The sequence below is a fragment of the Osmerus mordax genome, chromosome 6 (assembly GCF_038355195.1).
Source record: "Osmerus mordax isolate fOsmMor3 chromosome 6, fOsmMor3.pri, whole genome shotgun sequence".
NCBI classification, from domain to species: domain Eukaryota; kingdom Metazoa; phylum Chordata; class Actinopteri; order Osmeriformes; family Osmeridae; genus Osmerus; species Osmerus mordax.
Genome location: NC_090055.1, coordinates 2,942,531 through 2,964,485, shown reverse-complemented (window position 1 = coordinate 2,964,485; position 21,955 = coordinate 2,942,531). Strand labels below are relative to the sequence as shown.

The window sequence follows — 21,955 nt, the reverse complement described above, 5'->3', positions numbered from 1 at the left end:
AAAAAATGATTGGTTGTTAAAATTGTGACAACTTCTTTCCCATCGGGATAATGCAAATTATATAGCCCAAGACCTTTAACAGTAATAACTTTTCATAACAAATTGTCTAGCTGGAGACACTTAGGCTTGCAAAGTGACATTCATTACCTCAGAAGTCTTTAATTACACATTGAGGTTTAATCCCAAAGCAATTAAACATACACTTCAACCATGGGCCAAATTTTTTTTTTATGGCTTAACCCACCCATTCTCCATCACAATTCTTTAACTCTACGGTTAGTGGAAATACCTGGTCCTACTCAACTTATTTCCCTGAATTACGTTTTGCACTCTTAATTCCCTCCTCAGTGATTGAGAAGAGGAACAGCTATCTAAAGGGGAGAGGGGATAATATCGTTTAACCTGAGTCCAAATTGTATTAAAGAGCTAGCTGGGCAAACAGCCAGTGGGTCTGGGGCCCATCAATCTCCACTGAAACTATGTAGGCTGCTCTGTGAACTGTAGAATAACATTATTCAACCTTGACACATCCTATCAGTGAAGTTGAGGACGTTGCAGATAAGTGCTTTGCAATGAAGAATGTGGCGTGGATTCTAGGGGGCAGAGTGCCACTGCTTGCAATGCAGTGTGCAATTGGACGTTAAAAAATGGCTCCCCTTTAGTTCTACATCGACTTCTCTCCCCCTAGACACCCTGCCCTTTCCAGGTCTCTCTTACTTTCCTAGTCTCTCCACGTCTCTCGCCCTACTTCCTGTTCTTTCCCGTATTCCTCTTCTCTCTTCGTCCAGCCTCTCTACTCTCACTCATGATCGTTACCACTCTCAAATCTCGTGCCACGAAGCTGAGGTAGAGGGCGGTCAAACCTCTATACTCGGGTGAGGCTGTAACTGAGAGGTGGACTAAAGCTCCAGGCATCAGCGGTTCTGTAAGTCTATAAATAGTTTCTATTGAACACGGGAGAAAAGAGTAAAAGGAGAAAGTGAACACAGACATCCGGAGACTTCGTTAAATCCTACCCTCTCCTGACCCCAGGGGGCCTGGGAGTCATGTCTGATGGGGAAGTTTGGATTGGAATTCTTCTGGGTGTTCCGTAGAACATCTCTGTTCCATTCTTCCAACTGAGAATGGCGACATGGGCGTCATGCTCATGCCCAGAACTTGTGGAGAAATGAAACACTGATCAAGGTCACTGATTCATTTCAGCATGACTCAAATCAGTTACATGACCAAATCTCCTTTTCCCAAACAGTGTTCCCTCCCGTTACAGGTCTGTAAACCAGTCATGAGAGACAGGAAGATTGCACATCTCTTTTTCTTGGGAGGGATGTCACTCATTGGACATTCTACAGATGAATGGGCGTCAGATGGCTGAGCGGTTAGGGAATCAGGCTACTAATCAGAAGGTTGCCGGTTCAATTCCAGGCTGTGCCGAATTGCCATTGTGTCCTTGGGCAAGGCACTTCACCCTACTTGTCTCGGGGGAATTTCCCTGGACTTCCTTTAAGTCGCTCTGGATAAGAGTGTCTGCTAAATGACTAAATGTAAATGAATCCAAAGCATGAAATACTACTAACCAGAGCCGTTGTGGCATTCTGGCTTGCTCTGACGTCACCTGACTTGTGACTAAACAGCTCTCACGCCGTTAATTTGTTACATCCTCTGTAGGCTTGCTAAAACACGCTCACCAAAACTAAAAAGTCTCCATTAGGGAGATGTTTGGAAGTAGCTCTCATCCAGTCTCTCAGCATGATTCCTGTCTCATCCACAGGTGGGCCCACACAAGCAATTTCAAGACACCTGTGTTGTTGACACACACTAGAAACGGGAGCAGTTTCATATCTTTATTAATGAGTTTAATTATTTATACCAACAAACAAAAACACAGTCTCTCTCCCTCCGTCCCTCTCTCTCTCTCCATCATCCCCTCCTTTCACAACCATTCAATTTCCCACCAAAGATCCTCTGATCCTCCAGTAGGATGATGAAGGAGCAGGAACCACAACAAATTAAAACCATTGTATGACAGAAAATAGTTTTTTTTTTTTTTACAGAAAGCAATAAGAGAGTCATCTCTTCATATCAGGGAAACATAATGGGGCACAAGAGTTCTGCGAAATGTATCCACACTCCCAAACAGCGCACGCACGCACACACACACACACACACATTCTGAAAGGTCGCTCTCAATAGGTCATAGGTCATTCATAGATTTGTGTCAGCACGCACAAGAAACTGAACAGGTTTGCCCCACTACAGTCGTACTAAAAAGGCTAAAAGGAAACAGGGGTCATTGAGATGCAGGGGATGGTAAAGGTTGTGGGGCAGGGTACAACCCACCCAGAGACAGCAGTATTAGCAGGCCACCTATAGGCCTTCTGCTCCTCGACCATGGGTACTGGGCCCAACACCGTTACCATGGACCCACAGTCGTGACATTCCCTTCACATTTAAAACGGCAAACCTGTAGCTCCACCTACTGGATAGCATGTGTACCTGCAAAAAAAAAATACTAGATCCGTGCTAGGAAATGCTCTGACGCTGAGATCAAAGTACAGTATCTTGGATGTCAGGACATGTGACTTGTGTTAAAATTCTTACAAAACAAACCTTTCAACTTGAAACCCTTCCTCCCCCCTTAGAGAGAAATCGTTCTAAGGAAAAGAAAAAAAAAAATACAATAAATAAAAACGATAATGACAATATTTATGAGGGGGGTGAGGGGAAAGGCAACAAGAGAGAAATGGAGGGAGAGAGACTAACAACGAGAGAAACATTTTGTTCTGTTTTCCCCCCCTGAACCAGGGACTGAAATGAAATCGTATTTACAGAATGAGACTCGAGGGAGCTTGGTCGCTGCTACGACTCTACTAGAGAAGAAACGAAAAAATAAAGAAATTACAAGTACAACAATATAATAACAATAATAACAAACAAAAAAATAAAACAAAAAAAAATAAAGGTACTTGATATTTACAGTTTAGCAGTGAAAGGAAGGAAGGACATAGCGGGGGTGGTGGCAGAGGTAGGAGGGGAGCAATGGAAGAAGACAAGGAGGCTCCACAAGTGGTTGGGCAATATTTAGATTTCTTCCCCCCCCCCCTCCCTAAAAAAGGTGTTCTGATTCCAGCTATCGTTGTGGTGGGCAGGCAGGCAGGAAGGAAGTACCAGTGTGCTCTAACATGCATGTCCGAGTGGCGGTTGAATGAGTGACTGATGCTACTGGCAGGGTCTCTGGGAGGCGGGACACAGGCCCGCACGCGCCCCCGGTCTGGTGGGGTGAGGATCAGCACTCACGGTCACAGGTACTGAGGCAGAGGTCCATAGAGTTGGTGTGGGGGAAAGCGGGGGTGGGGGGCCTGTCGAACACACGCGCCGGTGTCATGCTTACGCCACAAGACACACAAACACAGACGTGATGACAAACTGTTGGTGTTGGACTCTACATGCAGTGAAATTGTGCGTTGAGACAATAGACAGAAAAAAGAAAAAAACGGGAGTGTCAAATTGTCTTTCAACCAGACTGGCCAAGTCAGTCCTGGCATGTAAGCACTGGGAGAAACCTCCCAGACGCACACGTCTCTGAATGGGCCGTTTGCTAATCTGCAAGGCGACAGCAGATAGAAAATGTAGGGCTTTGGACGGGGTACAAGAACGGCCTCTACTGTGGAATTGAATGAGCTCAGCTCCAGCCAATTGCGTGCAGGTTATGTGGATTGAGGACAGCACCCACAGGTAGCGCTCAGTCTCTGCTACCATGCTTTTGGAGCTGAACAGTATCTACTGACTCAGGTAAAAGAAAATAAATGATCTTCCCAGCTAAAGAGACGGGGGCAAAGACGTACAGGAACTAAATATGGATATTCCCATTCCTAGATAGTTTCCTCTTGTTCAAATAAAATACATTTAAGACTTAAAACTCCACAGAGACATTCCCTCACTGCAACGGACTTGGATGGGTCGTCACCCAACTGGAAAAAAGCGTATAAAATCTCACTTCATCTAAAATGCAGCCGAAAAAAAATAAAAAGGAACGCAAAACCCTAATGACCTTGCCGCTGCAATTTGGTATCCGATAAAACAGATAAAAACATGGGTTTCCTCTCCGCCATGAGACAGAGAACCCTGTCAGAGAACAAATATGGTTCTAGGAGGTTCCAGGGGGTTTCTACAGTCCTCTCCAAGAGTATTGTAGACGTTTTACAAAAAAAGGAAGATTGTCGATATCTGTCATAGAAAGAAACCTGACAGACTTCCCCCAGCCCAGTATCTCCGGCCACAACACCAGCTCTAATGAAAACAAAGCAGGGATTGAATAAATAAAACATAACAATTTGAGAATAAAACAAAAAAACAAAGTATAATCTATTAGCAGAGATTCTTAATACAGTGTTCCCCCCAGGGTTTGATCTACCAAAGAAATATAAACTTTGCTGTCATACACAACTGCCTCAACCAGCACTGTTGTAGTCTTAGGGACAGGTTCACTAAGCTGGTGTGTTGGATGAGCAGATGAACACATTCCTTGAGCCTACTTATTAATGAACCCTATTTAATGAACCCCACTGTGAGCATCAGAACTACCCCACCCTCCTACAGGGACACAGACAGATAAGCACTAGAACCGTGTTTACACCCAAACCTGTTAAATAACCTGGGGGAAATGACTGTGTTGGTGAGTGTTGACATGAGAGTCGTAATAGGAAGTTTGGAGCCAGAAGGGAGCTAGGAGATGAGAGTTGGGGGGGTGGGAAGGCGGGGGGGGGGGGGGGGGGGGGAGGGGAGAAGCCAGGAGAAGGGGGAACTGAAGAATGGGTGTTCAGGTGCTGTTGTTGATGGATCCAGGGGCTGAGCTAGGCTGGGCAGGACTGTCTGAAACACTGCCCTCTGTTGGAAAAAAGGGGTACAGCATTAAAAGGTAGAAAAAGGAAAAGGACCCTTTAGTATAAACCCTGTTTGTCCCATATAAACATGTTGTGCAAGGTAGCGAGGCTCTCTCAGAGTTTAGCCACACAAACAGCTCGGTGTCAGTAGAATGTACATTTAAAAATTCTGGGGAGTAACACTACTTTTCCAATGTCACCTCTTCACCTGTTACTTTGAAGATGTATCATATAGAAATTGCCTTTCCACAATTATAGCCTTACGCTTCCGTGTATACCGTTGTGGTACTACTGCGGTTATCATACGTGAAGAACAGCTTGTGATAGGTGGTGTGTGTGTGTGTGTGTAGGGGCAAACTGCATACCATGTGAGGCAGGTGATGTCTGAGCGCGAGCGTGAGGGGGAATGAGAGTGGAGTTCAGCTGGGGCTGGATAGACAGCTCTGGAGAGACAAACAAAACCCCACGATTAGACCCACCAAGGAAATAGAACCTAACACCAGACAACATATGACTGGAGAGAGAGAGACAGACAGGTAGAGAGAGAGAGACAGACAGGTAGAGAGAGAGACAGACAGGTAGAAAGAGACAGACAGGTAGAGAGAGAGACAGACAGGTAGAAAGAGACAGACAGGTAGAGAGAGAGACAGACAGGTAGAGAGAGAGACAGACAGGTAGAGAGACAGACAGACAGAGAGAAATAGAGAGGTAGAGCAGGAAAAACAGAGCAAGAGAAAGAGTGTGTGAGAGAGTGAAACAATGACAGTGAGAGAGAGAGGGGGGTGAGTCTCACCAACAGGGCTGAAGTTGAAGAGCAGGGGCAGGTCTCTTCCGCTGGGCAGGCGGGCGCTGGGCTGGCGCAGTTCGTCGAAGAAGGCGTGGGCGCAGGCCTCCAGCGGGGACAGCCTCGTCACGGGCGTGTACTCCAGCAGGCGAGAGCACAGGGAGATGGCCTCTGCGGGCGTGCGGGGCTTAAACACCTGGGACAGAGGAGAGAGGCTGTGTTCAGGTTCCGTTGGCGGTGAACTGAGGTTAGAAAACGACGACGGGCGCTACCCGAGCGTCTCCGACGAACAAACACCCTCTTCTGAAACCTCCTCCCACCAGACCATCCAGTCAAACTGCGGCCGGGGTCTGTCTGCCCCCTGGGGTGTGGGGGGGGTGGGGTAGGGAACGTACCTTTGTCCAGGGGTGTGCTTTGATCTGTGGGAATTTAAACTCTGTGTAGTTGGGGTTCATCTCTCGGATCTGCTCTCTCGTGGGAGTTCCCAGAACCTGGAGGGGAAAGCACACGGGCTGGTTGGTTTCAGAGTGTGCTCGCCATCGCCGTGGCAACCTGACCCACACAGGGCCATCCTTCCATCTCCACTCATCCACCCGTCCGTCCCCCTCACCTTGATGATCTCCACTAGCTGGTCCACGCCGCTGTCTCCGGGGAAGATGGGCTGTCCCAGCAGCAGCTCCGCCAGCACGCAGCCCGCTGACCAGATGTCGATGTTGGACGTGTAGTCGGTGGCTCCGAAGATGAGCTCCGGGGCGCGGTAGTACCGCGAGCAGATGTAGGACACGTTCGGCTCCCCGCGAACAAGCTGCTTTGCACTGACGACCAGAAGGAAGAGAGAGGGGGGGGGAAAGAGACAGTCAACAGACTGGAGAAACACCATACATAGTGACACACAGACGCAGAGAAACAGGGGGTCAGATGGCTGAGCGGTTAGGGAACCGGGCAATTAATCAGAAGGTTGCCTGTTAGATTCCCAGCCGTGCGAAATGACATTGTGTCCTTGGGCAAGGCACTTCACCCTACTTGCCTCGAGGGAATGTCCCTGTACTTACTGTAAGTATCTCTGGATAAGAGCATTTGCTAAATGACTAAATGTGAAAAGTAAACAACAACAGAGAGAACGACACAGGCAGACAGCGGAGAGAGAGGCGGAGCCAGAGACCGGGATCTAACCTGCCAAAGTCACAGAGTTTGAGGATGGCCGTCTCGGGGTCCACCAGCAGGTTCTGAGGCTTGATGTCTCTGTGACACACGCCCTGGGAATGGATATAGGCCAGGCTGCGGAACAGCTGGTACATGTACACCTGGGGGGGCACAGAGAGAGAGAGGGGGGGGGGGGGGAGGGAGAGGGAGGGGTTTAATATAGCACAGCAATGTACTGTTGCTGAATACACAACCCAAAATTGTAGGAAGAAGGACACAATTTGGAGGCTGTTTGAAAAGGAAGTATCTCAGGCTGAAGATGAGTTGGATGGAGAGCGAACAGACAGAAACATGAGGGGACAGCAGGAGGAGGGAGGGAGGGAGGGAGGGAGGGAGGGAGGGAGGGAGGGAGGGAGGGAGGGAGGGAGGGAGGGAGGGAGGGAGGGAGGGGGGGGGGGGGGGGGGGGGAGCGCGAAGCAAAGCTAGTGGGAAGAGGCCTGGGAGAGGTGCAGAGAGGAAGGAGAAGTGGGAGAGGGCTATTACAGGGATGAGTGGAGGAAGAGAGGGATGACCGAGGGATGAGAGGAGGAGGAGGGATGAGAGGAGGAGGAGAGGGATGACCGAGGGATGAGAGGAGGAGGAGAGGGATGACCGAGGGATGAGAGGAGGAGAGGGATGATGGAGGGATGAGAGGAGGAGAGGGATGAGAAGAGGAGGAGGACAGGGATGATAGAGGGATGAGAGGAGGAGGAGAGGGATGACAGATGGATGAGGCGGTGCTGGGCAGAGCATGTGTGATCAGTATGCGTCTTCACAACGCGGGAAGAGAGGAGAGGGGTGGGCCGGGGAAATGAGCCATGAGACACAGCTAATGTCCTCTCTGCTGATGTGGGGAAAGAGTGCGCGCACACACACACACTAATAAAGATACAACACCAGTGGTCTATTAGACAGTCAACCAGGCATTCTGCAAACAAACACCATCTCTCTTAAAAGGTTTTTAAAAAGAATAGTGTATATATATAATAATATGAAGACATAATATAATCCTATATTTATAAAATATATTTTAAAAAATATATTAAAAAAAAAGGTTTCTGCATTTAAACCAATCACACAACTTAACCAAACGTGAAACCAATAGGCCCTTCCAAAACCTAAAGACTCAATGAATAAAGCTGGATGTCCCATGTCACCTTAACTGCACTTTCGACTGTTTCAGACAGTAAAATGACTAAGCGGTAAAAGATTAGGAAATGTTTCACGGCAGAGGTCCCTCTCCTGCTCCCTCAAACAGAGGGGAAAACCAGAGAGAGAGAGACAGAGACAGAGACACAGAGAGAGACAGAGAGAGAGACAGAGAGAGAGGGCGAGAGAGAGACAGAGAGAGGGCGAGAGAGAGAGGAACAGAGAGAGAGGGCGAGAAAGAGACAGAGAGAGAGGGCGAGAGAGAGAGAGAGACAGAGAGAGAGGGCGAGAGAGACAGAGAGGGCGAGAGAGAGAGAGAAGGCGAGAGAGAGAGAGAGAGACAGAGAGAGAGGGCGAGAGAGAGACAGAGCGAGAGAGAGAGACAGAGAGAGAGGGCGAGAGAGAGACAGAGAGAGAGGGCGAGAGAGAGACAGAGAGAGAGGGCGAGAGAGAGACAGAGAGGGCGAGAGAGAGAGAGGAACAGAGCCAAACCGACAGGAGACGGTAGCAGAGCAGAGTGGATAAGGCTGAGGCGTTTGCCTCCCAGCCATGCAGAGCAGACCAGCTAGAGCAAGCAGGCTGGGCTCCCTAATCACTTAAGTAGAACTAGGTAGGAAGAGGCTTTGGCAGCATTGGGAACTGCAGGGGTAGAGAGACAAAAGGATGTGTGTGTAAGAGAGGGTGTAAAAGACCAAGAGAGAAAGAGAGAGAGAGAGAGACGGACAGAGAGAGAGAGAGAGAGACAGACAGAGAGACAGAGAGAGAGACAGAGAGAGACAGAGAGACAGAGAGACAGAGAGACAGAGAGAGAGAGAGAGTTTGGTAGCAACACAGACACACACTGGAGAGGCAGGATACACTGAAGGAGGGAAAGACTGAAAAAGGATTTTCGATAATTGAGAGAGGGGGAAGTGTGGTGAGGGAGTGCGTCTCTCAGAAGGATAAGAAGTCTGAGTGTAGAAGGTTAGAAGACTGGGGCGGGGCTCTTATGGGGAAAGTTGGAGTGTTCACCTTGACGTAGATGATGGGGATCGTGGTCTTGGCCTTGTTGAAGTGCCGGGCCACCCTGTACACCGTCTCTGGGACAAAGTCCAGAACCAGGTTGAGGTACACTTCGTCTTTCTGGAGGGGGGCGGGGGGGTGGGGGGGTGGGGGGGTGGATGTGAGGAGGCAAGGAGACAAGTTGGTCAAACCAAAACACCCAATCAGCAACCTTCTGACTGAAGTCATTTAACCTTAAGTTAACGTGAGAAACATGCATATACAAGCAAATGACCTCAGGGCAGAGAGGAGTCGAGTAGGTGCGGTGGGGGTCTTTCAGAAAACCCGTTTCTGGGTTATTTGTTTAACTAGTAAGAGGACGCAAACCTTTTCTCCGCTGGAATAGAAGAAGTAGCGTAGCCTCACGATATTGCAGTGGTCCAACTTCCTCATGATCTGTAGTTCTCGGTTCTACAGAAGGTGAAAGAGAGGTGACGGTTAGGAGAGGGAGGAAGCAAGCAGATGTCTCAAAGAAACGCCACCTGAACCACACACGGCACGCATCTCTACATTACCTCTGGTGGTTTCTGCAGTAAGGAGGAAGGAGATAAGGGAGGAAGAAGGAAAGGAGAAAGGAGGAAGAAGGAAAGGAGAAAGGAGGAAGAAGGAAAGGAGAAAGGAGGAAAGGAGGAAGAAAGGAGAAAGGAGGAAGAAGGAAAGGAGAAAGGAGGAAGAAAGAAAGGAGAGAAAGGGAGGAGAGGAAGACAGGACACAGTCCAGTGTTTGCATGGTGTGTGGAGCGTTTACCTTGAACCGCTTGTCTTGCAGGACCTTCTTAATGGCCACCATCTCCTGGCTGTCGATGAGACGAGCCTGATACACCACGCCGAAGGAACCGTTCCCGATCACCTTGATGTCCGTGTAGGACACTTCCTGTGGACGGTCCGGCCCCTGGCCAGGCGTGGCCACCACTGTCGTGACCTTGCCGCTGTCTCCTAGGTGACAGACAGACACGTTTGAACAGGTAACAAAAACTCCACAAACTTCTGGTGATAGACCAGAGACAGAGCTCATTTTCGTGGGGCAAACAGTGTCTCTCTCTCTCTAGGATGCCCCAGAAACGAACACGTGAAGTGTCTGGATTTCATGCGGGAAACGTCGTCATAACCTCCTGCATCATCATCCCCACAACCCCCCCGAGGAGGAGGGGAGAGACTCTAGAAAACAAGGCAGCTCTTCTTCTCTGAACACCCGGGACCTCGTGGCCGTTCCCCCACAGACGCAGCCTCCCACTGGCTGATAACGAGCTCCTGCTCCTCCCTGCCCCCCGTGTCCCTGGAGGGGGCTCCGGTCTGCTGGCCTGGAGGCCTGCTCGTCTGCCCCTACGCATCCCCATCACAACCCTGCCTGCACCTCTCCCCTTTCAACCCTCACACCTTTCAAACGAGAAGGAAGGAGGTCGTTACTGCTGATCTCACGCGATTGGTTGGATGATTAGGAAGGGCTCTGCCACTAAGGAGAAAAGGTAGCGTAGTGATCTTAAATTGAGTTGTTACCATCAAGAGGGGGAGGATAAGGGAGAGGTGGGTTTTTTATAGGGTGGGATAGAAACAGGGCCGCTGGCTGTCTCGTGGACACAAACCTAGCCAGATCTCCAGGGATTCTTCCAGGCGGTGACAGCTCTGGTTAGTGTCAAATCATAGTTCGACACATAGGGCGTTGGCTAGCTGAAAATGGATGTGTTGGTGTGTGTGTGTGTGTGTGTGTGTAAACCGAGGGACACACCAGCACCACAAGCCCTGAGATTTTAGAGGGAGGGAATGGCGCAAAGGAGAGTCCTGTTGCCAAGTGACTTGTCAGAGCCTGTGATAACATTGTGTGGACAGCAGCACGCCCAGTACCCTGATTCCTGCAGTCGAACCATCACTTCGCCTGTCTCGACACGACCGTCCTCTCTCGGATACGTCCAGGCACCCCCCACTCTCCTGCAGACTCTGCGGCTCACTTATGACGTGTCTACATCTCTGACTGGAGGTTACTGACTCTAGCCTAGTCACATTTGGACAGCTTTCCTATTAAAAAAAAAACTCTTCAAATTTCCTTGCAAAGAAAATAGTCATTCATATTTGGCTGGTGTATTTTATAGATTTACATTACTTGATATTATATTTTGACACTACTCAGGTCTACATGAAATACATACATCAACAAACTATATAAGGGGGAATGGTTACATTTCCCCAAAAAATAAAAGACATTGATGCCTGAATGCAAGAGGCAGGCTGAACATTATGGACATGCTTTGGGACACACGTGCTTAAGATCAAATCCCATCTGAAGCCGCTTTGCTTCAGAAGCATCGTAGCCTACAGAGCAGCACCTGTGATCTGTGGTGTCCTGAACCTCTACACCTGTGGTCTCCTGAACCTCTACACCTGTGATCTGTGGTCTCCTGAACCTCTACACCTGTGATCTGTGGTCTCCTGAACCTCTACACCTGTGATCTGTGGTCTCCTGAACCTCTACACCTGTGATCTGTGGTCTCCTGAACCTCTACCAGGCTCACACAAACACTGGGCCTCCTTTCAAACAACAAGTGCCGTCTAAGGGGAGAGCATTTAATATGGAGCAGATAAACATCCAGCGACAATGAGCCGTTCGACCAGCTGCCAGTAACAAGCTTTGGTTCCTGAGGTAGTCAACGCATGGGTGATGAGGAGCAGGGAGACAGGCGAGGACGAGCAAATGATTTCCAGAAGACTCTTTAGAACAAATTAACTATACACTCATGTCTACACTTATTATCCCCTAAAATATTAGTACTTGGGTGGTCAGGTATTACAACCATGTATTGTATTTCTCTACACTAACACATAATCATTGCCAAAACATCTAGAGTGTATTGGTAGGGGATGTGCCGTCTGTATTAGAACCAATGAAAACAACCATTAGCAAGTCCAGTTCTTAAAACCCACAAACACACTGCTCTATACGCCATCAGACACCAATAACCACATAACCAAATCATCTTTGCGCTGAAGGCAATACGGTATGAAGGGAACCGGGCCGAGTGCTACATGTGTCAGAAAGTTACCCTGCAGCCTGTTACTGCCCCTGATCCACTCTTTACGTCGCAACACATTTACAGCTTCTGATCTGCTATGCGCTTTACTCGTCAATACGGTCACCTAACAGTAGTAGCGACGCCTTTGTTTGGGTTTCTGTTACCTCTGGACACCTCTTTGAGGAACAAGGCTTTTATCAGGGGCACACCCTGGTGGGAACACGGGTCGAGACAAAGAAAATGCGCAAACGAACACATCTGAGGCCCAGCGCAACACAGACCCGCTGTTCGGCCGCCCGGACTGACTAGACACACTGCAGACTGGCTTGCCACTCATCTGTAACTCACTTTTTGTTCTAGTGTTTCATTCAAGTGCATGTATTTCTCTCTGCTCAAACCTCTTTGCACTTGCAACACCAACCCAGTGAGTCTTCCTCTCCGGCTGAACTCTTCACATCGCAGTATGAACCGCGATGACCCGCCCCTGCCGGGTCGCCTACCCTTCAGAGTAGCATACGGATGACAGGCTAGGTAACGGTGCGTGATGTTTATGGTTCTCACCTTGGTTCAGAATCACACTGTGATTACCATGCAAAGCCATTTTCCATGGCATCTGGGTCACCTAGTGCCCATGCTTTTTATTTGTCTGCATACCATCCTACCATGTTAGACATGGAAATTGTGCTGCAATGTTCCATCTTAAGCCCCCACCCCCACCCCACCCCACCTAAAAGGGTGACCTTGTCAACACCTCCTCTTTGCCTACACACAGAAAGTCTTCCAACTGCAGGCTCTGCTTAACCAAGCTAGCAGTCAGCATACTGTAAATTAATGTTGGTGTACCAATTGAACCTTTTGAAGAATCCTTAACACATTGAAACTAGTGGACAAGAAACTAGAACAATGAGGAATAATTGTAGGCCTGTTTAGTCCATTTATACATGTATCAGCTACATGCATCACATCTCCAAGACATGACTTGATGTACTTGATCAGTATATAATCAGAGCACTGGTTATCTGGATTGTCAGTGGTTGTATTTGTTAGGAAAATACCCATGTTTTGTAAAGTCAGTCGTGACCACCTTACATGCCACTTGCCTGATATAGCTGACTAACGTGTTTTGTTAATAAACATTACTAAATTGTCCTACTAAGGGTTGAGGAGTCGGATGCGTGAGTCATCTGTTAAATAGCCTGGCAAATAGGTCTCGTTCACGAGACAGCTAACAAACAGTGAAAAATCCGCGAGTGCTGCCTTTTTTATAATCTGCACATAGTAACCTCCAGGATATCTAATTAGTTAGCTAACGTTAGTTATCCGAATAGAACTATAATGTTGACCCAGTTTGACTAGCATTGCCTACGCTGCTGGCTAACGTGTTAGCAGTTTATAATGGCAGTCAAGACAGATTGCTAGCTAGCAGATAGAGCTAACAGCTACAGACTAAATTTGAAGGCGACGTTCACAACGTTCTCGGTGGACCAATAGTTGGCAGCGCGACTGATAGTTACTTTACACATTAGACAACTAACCATTGGTAACATTTGATATGGAAGATGTTACTGTATTTGACCAACTAACTAACGTTTTTTCGCTGCACATTAACTTGGTAGCAAGCAGAAAAAAACGACTTTAGCTAGTTGATGGTTAGCTACCGACCAGCTAGCACAGTAGCGTGTTTAACGTTCTCTAGTTAGCTACACCATTTCATTTGGCTCAATCGACAGCCAATTTTCCGCAGTAGAAAAAAATGCCCTACATGCTTTACTGAGTGATAAGCTAGTTCTTACACGTAACGAGACACTATAACCAACGTAAGCCCTTGACTCCACTGTCTAGTTTTAAAAACCTGCTACCCTGGTTTGCTTCAAAAACGAGAGCCTAGTTGTTGACTAGCTAACACTTGTTAGCTACCTGGCTAGCTCGGCATACATTTTTCTAATGACGTTTGTAACATTTTAAAGTGTAACGTCTAGACGGTCCAAAAAGTGACTGTTATGATAAGATGGATAAACTCACTGGTTAGTTTTAAATTTCCGAAGCCCGTCGAGCTGCTCCCACTGGCCTGTGAAGCCCCGGGTTTTCCTGCGGAGCTCCCACCAGCAACAGCCGATCCGGCAATTGCTGCAGCGGCTCCGGGAGCCCCCGGAGGCTCAGCAAATGAGCTGGTCCTGGGCCGCCCGCTGCCACTCATACTTGTGTGCGCTAAAGCCGGGGCAGGGGGGGAAGGTAGGCGCGATATAGAGCCAAGCAGGCACAGACTTTATATATATACTATCAAAAAATCGTTATAAAATACACCGCATTGGTCGCGTATCGTTTAGGCTACCTCGTACGTCTCCCCCTTTCTTCTTCACTTGGAACACTGTTGGTGGGGGACTGAGGACCTGACGCACAGCAGCGTCACATTGCAAGGATTTCTGGGTAATGGCGTTTTTAGTATTGGTTTCACGGCGCCAACATTAGCTTGTCATGTTGATATACAAAGTTACATGCATAGTAATCAGTATAAATTTGGGAAATGCTAGTGGGTTCATGCATATAATTTGGGTCACTCAGTTTGGGGAAAAAACACATTATATGTATATTTGAAAACATTATAGGCCTACCAGAGGATCAAGACCGTTTAATTTTTTTCAAAAATAATAATAATAATTTGTAAATGGCTTTAATGTAGCTAGAAAAACGTAAATAGAAATGTAAAACATACAAAAGCAGTTAATTAACGACCAAAAGAGCCAACTATGTGCAATCTAAAAAAGCGCCGGTCCGATGAGTGACAGAAAAATCACCCAATAGCTGCTGGATAAAGTCACAGGGCCCGGGAACAAGGCGGGACGGCATATCACAACGGAGACCGAGCCAGGGACAAACGGTGTATTTCGTGCATTGAAATGTGTCTTTAACAAGCCGTTCGTAGAAATGAAATTCTTGAGTCTAAACCGGAGCGGAACTAGAACGAATAGGATACGGAAAATGCATCGCTATGTTCGAGAGGCAACAGTGGCGAGCGCACGAGGTATCGTCCAACGACAGTAAATGAGAGGTATGTTTTTTTAAACGGGAGGGGAAGGAAGGGCCTGTAGTCGCTGCCGGAGACCTGCGGGTAAAAGTGGGTAGCGCCGCCTGACGACCGCCTTGAACTGGGGAGCCACAGTCAGGATACAGCGGTGCCTCTGAATAGGTCTAGAATATCAGGGATAGCGCCGCCAACAGCTCGTCATGTGATAACACATGTAGGAAAGGAAGAAATGAAATTCTTGCAGACATTATTATTTAGTGTGAACCGTTGTATTGCGCTTGCATATTCATTCAAATATCGAAAGGCCTTAGGATGTTGAAAACGATCACCGCATGACAGCAGTACTGATCTGCTCTCAGTTCTTTACATATTTAATGTAAAATCAATAATATACGAATATTGTTTCTCCGTTCACAGGTTTCCAGTTGCTATAGTGTTGCCGAGAGTCAGGAAAACTCTAAGGAAAAACCATCAAAACACCGCAGTAGCATATACGTTTTTCAAACCAACGCTTGTGCAGAATAGTAATACTTGCACACACTTCACCTGTACAGAGGTGACAGTCAGTCAGCAGTAATCATGGCTGACCAACAGGAGGCACTAGATGGGATGTACGTGGAGCACCAGTACATGTGCAGTGAGTGCCATCAGCTCTTCAACACCCTGGAGGAAGTATTGGTGCATCAGCAGATCCATACAGGTGTAGAGGGGGAAGAGGCAGAGGAAATGGCTATCCAGGGCCTCTCTGAGGAGGGGGAGAGCCAGTACCAGTGCCTGGAGTGTGGCGCCCTCCTTAGGAACCCAGAGGAACTGCTATTGCATCAGGAGATGCACATGAGAGAGGCCGGTATGGATACGGAACACCATGGTGAGAAGCGGAGATCTATGTGGGTGTGTGTGTGGGCATCTTGGAATGAGAGAACTACAAATTAGCATTTGCATTGCATTTCATATCCTTTGCCATATCCTCAATTCCTTTTTTTTGTGGATGAGGCTGACAATCACCAGGCTATATATTCATGTGTCTCTGTCTGTCTTGTGTGGATCAGAGCTGTGTGAGGTGTTGGAGACGGACGAAGCAGGCGGTGATGCCCAGGTGTCAGGCCCGGTCCAGTACCAGTGTCTGGACTGCCTGGCGCTGTTTGACTCGCCCGAGGTGTGGCTGGAACACAGGCAGACCCACAGCAGAAGTAGCACCCACAGCAACACAGTCACTGTGAGTTCTTCTTTCAACCAAGGATTGGAAGAGGCTTTGTTGACTGTAGGAGCAATCAAGGGACATGAGGGGGAGGGGGGTTTAGTTAACTTGATGTTCCTTGGGTGCATGGAAGTAGCTTTGTGTTGGTTTCAGATCATGTTTTTTTCTGTAGTGTCCACTTAAAAATTGCTAATGCAGATCTGTTACAGAGAAGATTCAATGAGGTGTTTGTCAGGTCTTGAGACTAACTTCTACTCTTCTGTATCTCTCTCTGTCTTTCTCTGTCTGTCTCTCTGTCTTTCTCTCTCTCAGCAGGAGTATGTGCTGCAGCCGGATGGAACCGTGACTCCGCTGGGCAACGTTCAGAACTTTGTGTTGAGCGAAGAGCAAGCCGGGGAAATACTAGCACAGGTGTCTACGGGTTGTCTCACTCACAACATTTAGATTTAAGCTAGCTTTACTGTTGAACCAAACTGAAGGATGTTTGAGTGTGAATATATGTTTTTGGATCTCTTGACCGCTTAGGTTCTGGCCCAGCAGCAACTGCAGAAGCAGCAGCAGCAGAAACAGCGGGCCGCCTCCAAGCCTGCCTCCCATTCCCGTGCCTCCCTCCTGCCCCCCGTGTCCCCCCTCCCCGGCTCAGCCACCATGCGTCTCCAGATCCTCACGGCCCAGGCCCTGGCGGACGGCTCCACCCCTACCCTGCGCCGGGCCAAGCTCCTCCCTCCTCTGCTCACCCCTCTGGGGCCGGGCTTGGCAGGAAAGCTTGGGGTCCAGGGGAACGGCCTCCAGCGTCTGGAGCTGACTCTGCCCTCCGGGCTGCGAGATGAGAAACAGCAGCAGGAGGTGCTCATCATCCACCCGTACGAGTGCTCCGAGTGCAACCTCCTCTTTCAGACGCCGGAGGACTTCCTCCAACACCAGGGGGAGCACTTCCTGGGTCAGGACAAGGAGAGCGGAGAGGCGGGCGTGATGACCGGCTACGAGGAGGAAGGGTCGAGGGAGGACGAGGCGGAGAGGACGGATGAGGTCAGGAAAAAGGCGGCTGAGAAGAAAGCGACCGTGTGGGTTCGACCTCAGCAGTGCGGCCAGTGCAGTCGCTCGTTCACCTCGGCCAATCGTCTGGCAGCTCACCAACGCGTGCACGAGCAGGGCACTCACGAGTGCCCCGAGTGTGACAAGGTGTTCAAGAAGGAGTCGTCGCTTCAGACGCACATGCGCACGCACTCGGGCGAGGCGCGTTACCTGTGTGTGGACTGTGGACACGGCTTCACCACGGAGATGACCCTCATCCTGCACAGGTTAGGACGGCGGATTTCCACAGGTCTTGTTTTCAGTTGAGTTTCAAATTCTCCCGAACGTTTCAGTCATCTTGTACTCTCTCTCTCTCTCTCTGTCTCTCTCCCTGTCTCTCTCTCTCTCTCTCGTAGGAAGTCCCACACTGCCGAGCCACTGCACAAGTGCCAGTTCTGTTCCAAAACGTTCACCAACATGACCAAGTTCCTGTACCACCGGCGCACTCACCTCCCGCGCGACCCCCCGGTCACTACCAGCCCCGTTGCCATGGTAATGGATTAAACCAAGCACCCTGTCCATTCGGCCGTGTAGGTTTGGCTCATCGCAAATTGTTTCAGAGTAGCACAAATACAAATTGCTTGCAAACAATAGCGTGCCAAAACCTATAAGCAACGTGTGGAGACCGTAAACAAAGGATTCAAACCAGGCCCAAAGAACAGGCAACAAGAAGTCACTCTGTCAAGACCATTTACTGTTTCACGTTAGTAATTACTTGTCTGATTTTCAGGCTAATTTATAAGCTATTTCTGAAACGCTACAAACTCGACTCGATATGTAGACGCTTCCAGCTAATTAAGCTAAGAAAGCACTAGCACCAGAGGGTTGGGGTGTGTGTTGTTGAGATTTGCCCGTGTCCATTCCCAGGTACTGGCTGAGCCCAGGCGGGTGTCCCTCTCTGCCCTGGCCATCCTGCAGAGAGCCAGGGCCAGGAGGGAGGGCAGCTGGCCCCTGGAGGCCCCGGACCAGAGCCTGTTGGCCCCCCTCATCGAGGAGATGGAGGCCTCAGGGGAAGGCCTGGCCCCCAGCTCCCAGGCTGGGGGAGGGAGAGAGGGAGGAGAAGTGAACGGAGATGCGGTGCCCGCTCCTGCTGGGTGGTCTGGCGAGGCCCAACCAGGAGACGCCTCGATCTCTGGACCCTCTACAACCTCGGATCCACCCACCACTTCTGGCTCGGCGGAACAACCCAGGTTCGTCTCCGAGGGAGGGGCCGAAAAGGGGGCGTACCCATGCCCCTCCTGCGACAAACGCTTCCCCTCCCAGCTCCGCCTCCTTCGCCACCGCCACACGACCCACGTGACCGACCGTCGCTTCAAGTGCGGCGTCTGCGGCAAGTCCTTCAAGAAGCAGATCCACGTACGCAACCATCTGCGGACCCACACGGGCGAGAGGCCCTACCAGTGCTCCGACTGCGGCAAGACCTTCACGTCCCTCGCCAACCTGACCCGCCACAACCTCACCCACTCGGGGCTGCGCCCTTACCGCTGCGACGTCTGCCACCGCTCCTTCACCCAGTCCTCCAACCTGCGCCAGCACCGCCTCCTCCACGCCAACCCCACCCCCTGGCCCTGCCCAGACTGCCCCTCCACTTTCAAGTGGTCGGCCAAGCTAGCCGCGCATCGCTACAGCCAGCACCCGGGCTCCCCCGCCCCCTTCCCCTGTTCCCACTGCGAGGCTGGCTTCATGTACCGGAGGCAGCGCGACATCCACTGCCTGGAGGCCCACCTCGCCCTGCTCCAAGCTGGGCTGGAGGGAGAGGCCCAGGGTCACAACGGGGAATCCAGCGCCGACCCTTCCACCTCGGGCGACAGCCAGGAGCCCCGGGCCACGTCCGGGCAGGAGAGAGGCCGCCTGGACTGCGCCGTGTGCGGGAAGAAGCTCAACTCTCCAGCCAACCTGCGTCTGCATCAGCTGAGCCACAACATGGGTCCGGGAAGGCCTCGCGGTAGCAGTAGCGTTCCTCGGGTCAAAGCGCACGAGTGTCCCATCTGCAAAAAGCTGTTTGTTTCGTCCTCCGGCTTGGCCCTGCACCAGCGCGTCCACACGGGCGAGCGTCCGTTCCCCTGCGGCGTGTGCGGCAAGCGCTTCCGGCAGAACACGCACCTGCGCGAGCACCTGCGCACGCACTCGGGCGAGCGGCCGTTCCGCTGCGACACGTGCGGCAAGGGCTTCGTCCAGAGCATGCACCTGGCGGAGCACCGGCGCACGCACACAGGCGAGCGTCCGCACGCCTGCCCGCTGTGCGGCAAGGCCTTCAAGACCTTCTCCAACCTGCGCAACCACAAGATGACTCACGCTCGCCAGCAGAGGCTGGAGCAGGAGGCCGCCGCCCAGGCCGCCGCCCAGGTCGCCATGGAGACCAGCGCCGCCGTGGCCGTGGTGGACGCCTCGGCCGTGGAGCTGGCCAATGGGCAGACGCAGCTCATCCAGATTCAGGCCTCCGACCTGCAGCAGGTAAGATGGGAGTTTTGAGAGTCGCACCGGAAAGGATCCTACTTGCTATTGACCGGTCAAGTTACAACTAACTACTTATTAACTAGAATCAGAATCAGAATGGGATTTATTCGCCATGAAAGTTTGCACAGACAAGGAATTTGCTTTGGCAGGAAGGTGCATACAATAAACGTATACCTAAAATTTTAATATGTGGACTATCTATACTAAGGGTACATAAACTAGCAGTACTAAGTGGGATTAGAATAGAATTAAATATACAATAAAATAAAATATAAGTTGCCGTAAATTACAATATAAAAATACAAATATTACAAAAAATACAAATGTACAAGATACCATTTTGTAATGCAGTGCAAAAAGCAGTGTGTTTTAAGCAAGAAGTCATTAGAGTCAGTGTGGTCCCTTGGCCTTGTTGAAGAGGCCAACAGTGGAAGGGAATATCTAGTGAATATCTAGTAAATAGATCATTCAACTAGCTAGTAAGTAACATCAAGTTTCCTGTCAGTAAATGAACCATTCTGTGTATTATTGTTTAGCATGTTTATTTATGGTATACTTCCCTACCTCTCCCTCCAGCAGACTCAGGGTACCCCCACCATCATGTGTAATGAGTTTGGGGAGACCATCGCCATCATCGAGACCACCGAGGGGGGCACTCTGCCCCTGGCAGAGGCCATCGAGATCTACCAAACGGCTCTGGAGAACAGCCTGGGCATGGACACCATCGCTGTGGACAACCTGCACACACTCTGAGGACCACACACACCTCGCACGCGCACACCTCGCACGCGCACACCGTGAATACCAACCCTTCAATCAGAACCCGCATACTCAAGACTGAGGGAAGGATGCATTTTTAGATAGTCAACTAACTAGGGTTACACAGCTAATGTCAGCCATTTTGAAAGGCCAACATGGAAAAGTGTTATGGATGGACTGGACCGATGAGATGAATGTGAGCTGATGGTGTTTTTGTCTGTGTCCTTTTTACCTGTTATCTGAAAGCCCCCCCTCACGCGTCAGCTGAAAGTGTTTCCCAATGTTGACTCTTGAGCTTTATCTAGAAAGGGTGTGAAAAACCTAAAAACTGTGATTATTATAAAGATATGATCGCCTTAATAAAGTCCATTTCAAATCCCTTGAAGGAAACATTGCAGATATTTTTACAGACCAAATTGTGTGAAGACGGATGTGGTTGGAGCAAACACCTGTTAGTGCTTCAGTTCAGCTCTTTCGTGTTTTTACTCGATGGCCTGTACATTCAGCCTTGGTCTGAAAATGTGATTGTTGCATTATTAGGATGTCTTTTTGTTGTAAATAAATACATTGCTAAATAAATGATGTTTTCCAACATGCCCTGATTGAGTCAGTATCAACGGTTGCTTGAAGTACAAGGCTGTCAAAGATCTTCTTTGACCTCCATGGTGGAAGCAAATCAGTGACATGTTTTGAATTTTAAAAGGCATTGAATACTTAATATTTAAATTTAAACACCACCAAATTTGTTGGTTTTGAACTCACCTCTTTAGAATTTATAGAATTTATTTCAATGTAAAAAAAAAAATTCTGATCGAAAAATTCAAGGTTCAGAAATTCAGGTTGCTCAAATTCACAGTAAAAAACAGTACATTTCAGATGCCCCCCCCCCCCCCCCCAAAAAACTTCAGAAATTCAAATAGAACAAAATTCAAACTGCTCAAATTTGGATGGTGAAATTCAGATCTCAAAAATTCAGAGTGCAACATCCGGGATACCAAGGTATTGCTTGCCTCAGACCGGACCTCTCTCCTCAGACTCCAGGCTGTGATTATATGACTGATCTGTATGTATGACTGCCTGCAGCTACACCTGGATGAGAGGGGTCTGAGGAGAGAGTTCTGCAGATTTTTATAAATTTTTTGGGATCAGAATTTCACCATTCGAATTTTAGCAGCCTGAATTTCCAAACCTTGAATTTCACATTGAAATAGGTAAATTCAAAACCAACAAATTCAGTGGCGTTTAAATTTCAATATTAAGTATTCAATGCCTTTATTTATTTATTCATAACATCATGTCACTGATTTGCTTCCATACTCCACCTGTCGGCAAGTGTCTCTTCTGCACTGGTGTCAGCTACAGAGGCTCCACACACCAGATTAGATACTCCTCGCCCCCTTTA

The 21,955-nt window shown here is 49.2% G+C and overlaps 2 protein-coding genes across 3 annotated transcripts; one reads left to right on the top strand and one right to left on the bottom strand.

Annotated features, from left to right (window-relative positions):
• Positions 1 to 1,828: 1,828 nt before the first annotated feature.
• Positions 1,829 to 14,380, bottom strand: gsk3ab (glycogen synthase kinase 3 alpha b). Of its 2 annotated transcripts, none has more exons than XM_067237515.1 (10): positions 14,063 to 14,380; positions 9,784 to 9,971; positions 9,364 to 9,447; positions 9,007 to 9,117; positions 6,838 to 6,968; positions 6,275 to 6,479; positions 6,060 to 6,155; positions 5,674 to 5,860; positions 5,246 to 5,323; positions 1,829 to 4,884 (listed from the first exon to the last, which is right to left on the bottom strand). In XM_067237515.1, the coding sequence occupies exons 1-10, from the start codon at positions 14,235 to 14,237 to the stop codon at positions 4,817 to 4,819; spliced, it is 1,323 nt and encodes a 440-aa protein (XP_067093616.1). In that variant the 5' UTR covers positions 14,238 to 14,380; the 3' UTR covers positions 1,829 to 4,816. The 2 variants fall into 2 exon arrangements, with proteins under 2 accessions (XP_067093616.1, XP_067093617.1); XM_067237516.1 differs by having other exon boundaries at positions 9,784 to 9,968.
• Positions 14,381 to 14,925: 545 nt separating this feature from the next.
• znf526 (zinc finger protein 526) lies at positions 14,926 to 21,137 on the top strand. The gene is made up of 8 exons (XM_067237514.1): positions 14,926 to 15,089; positions 15,483 to 15,933; positions 16,115 to 16,281; positions 16,576 to 16,674; positions 16,789 to 17,564; positions 17,694 to 17,829; positions 18,205 to 19,791; positions 20,371 to 21,137. The coding sequence occupies exons 2-8, from the start codon at positions 15,645 to 15,647 to the stop codon at positions 20,545 to 20,547; spliced, it is 3,231 nt and encodes a 1,076-aa protein (XP_067093615.1). The 5' UTR covers positions 14,926 to 15,089; positions 15,483 to 15,644; the 3' UTR covers positions 20,548 to 21,137.
• Positions 21,138 to 21,955: the final 818 nt, after the last annotated feature.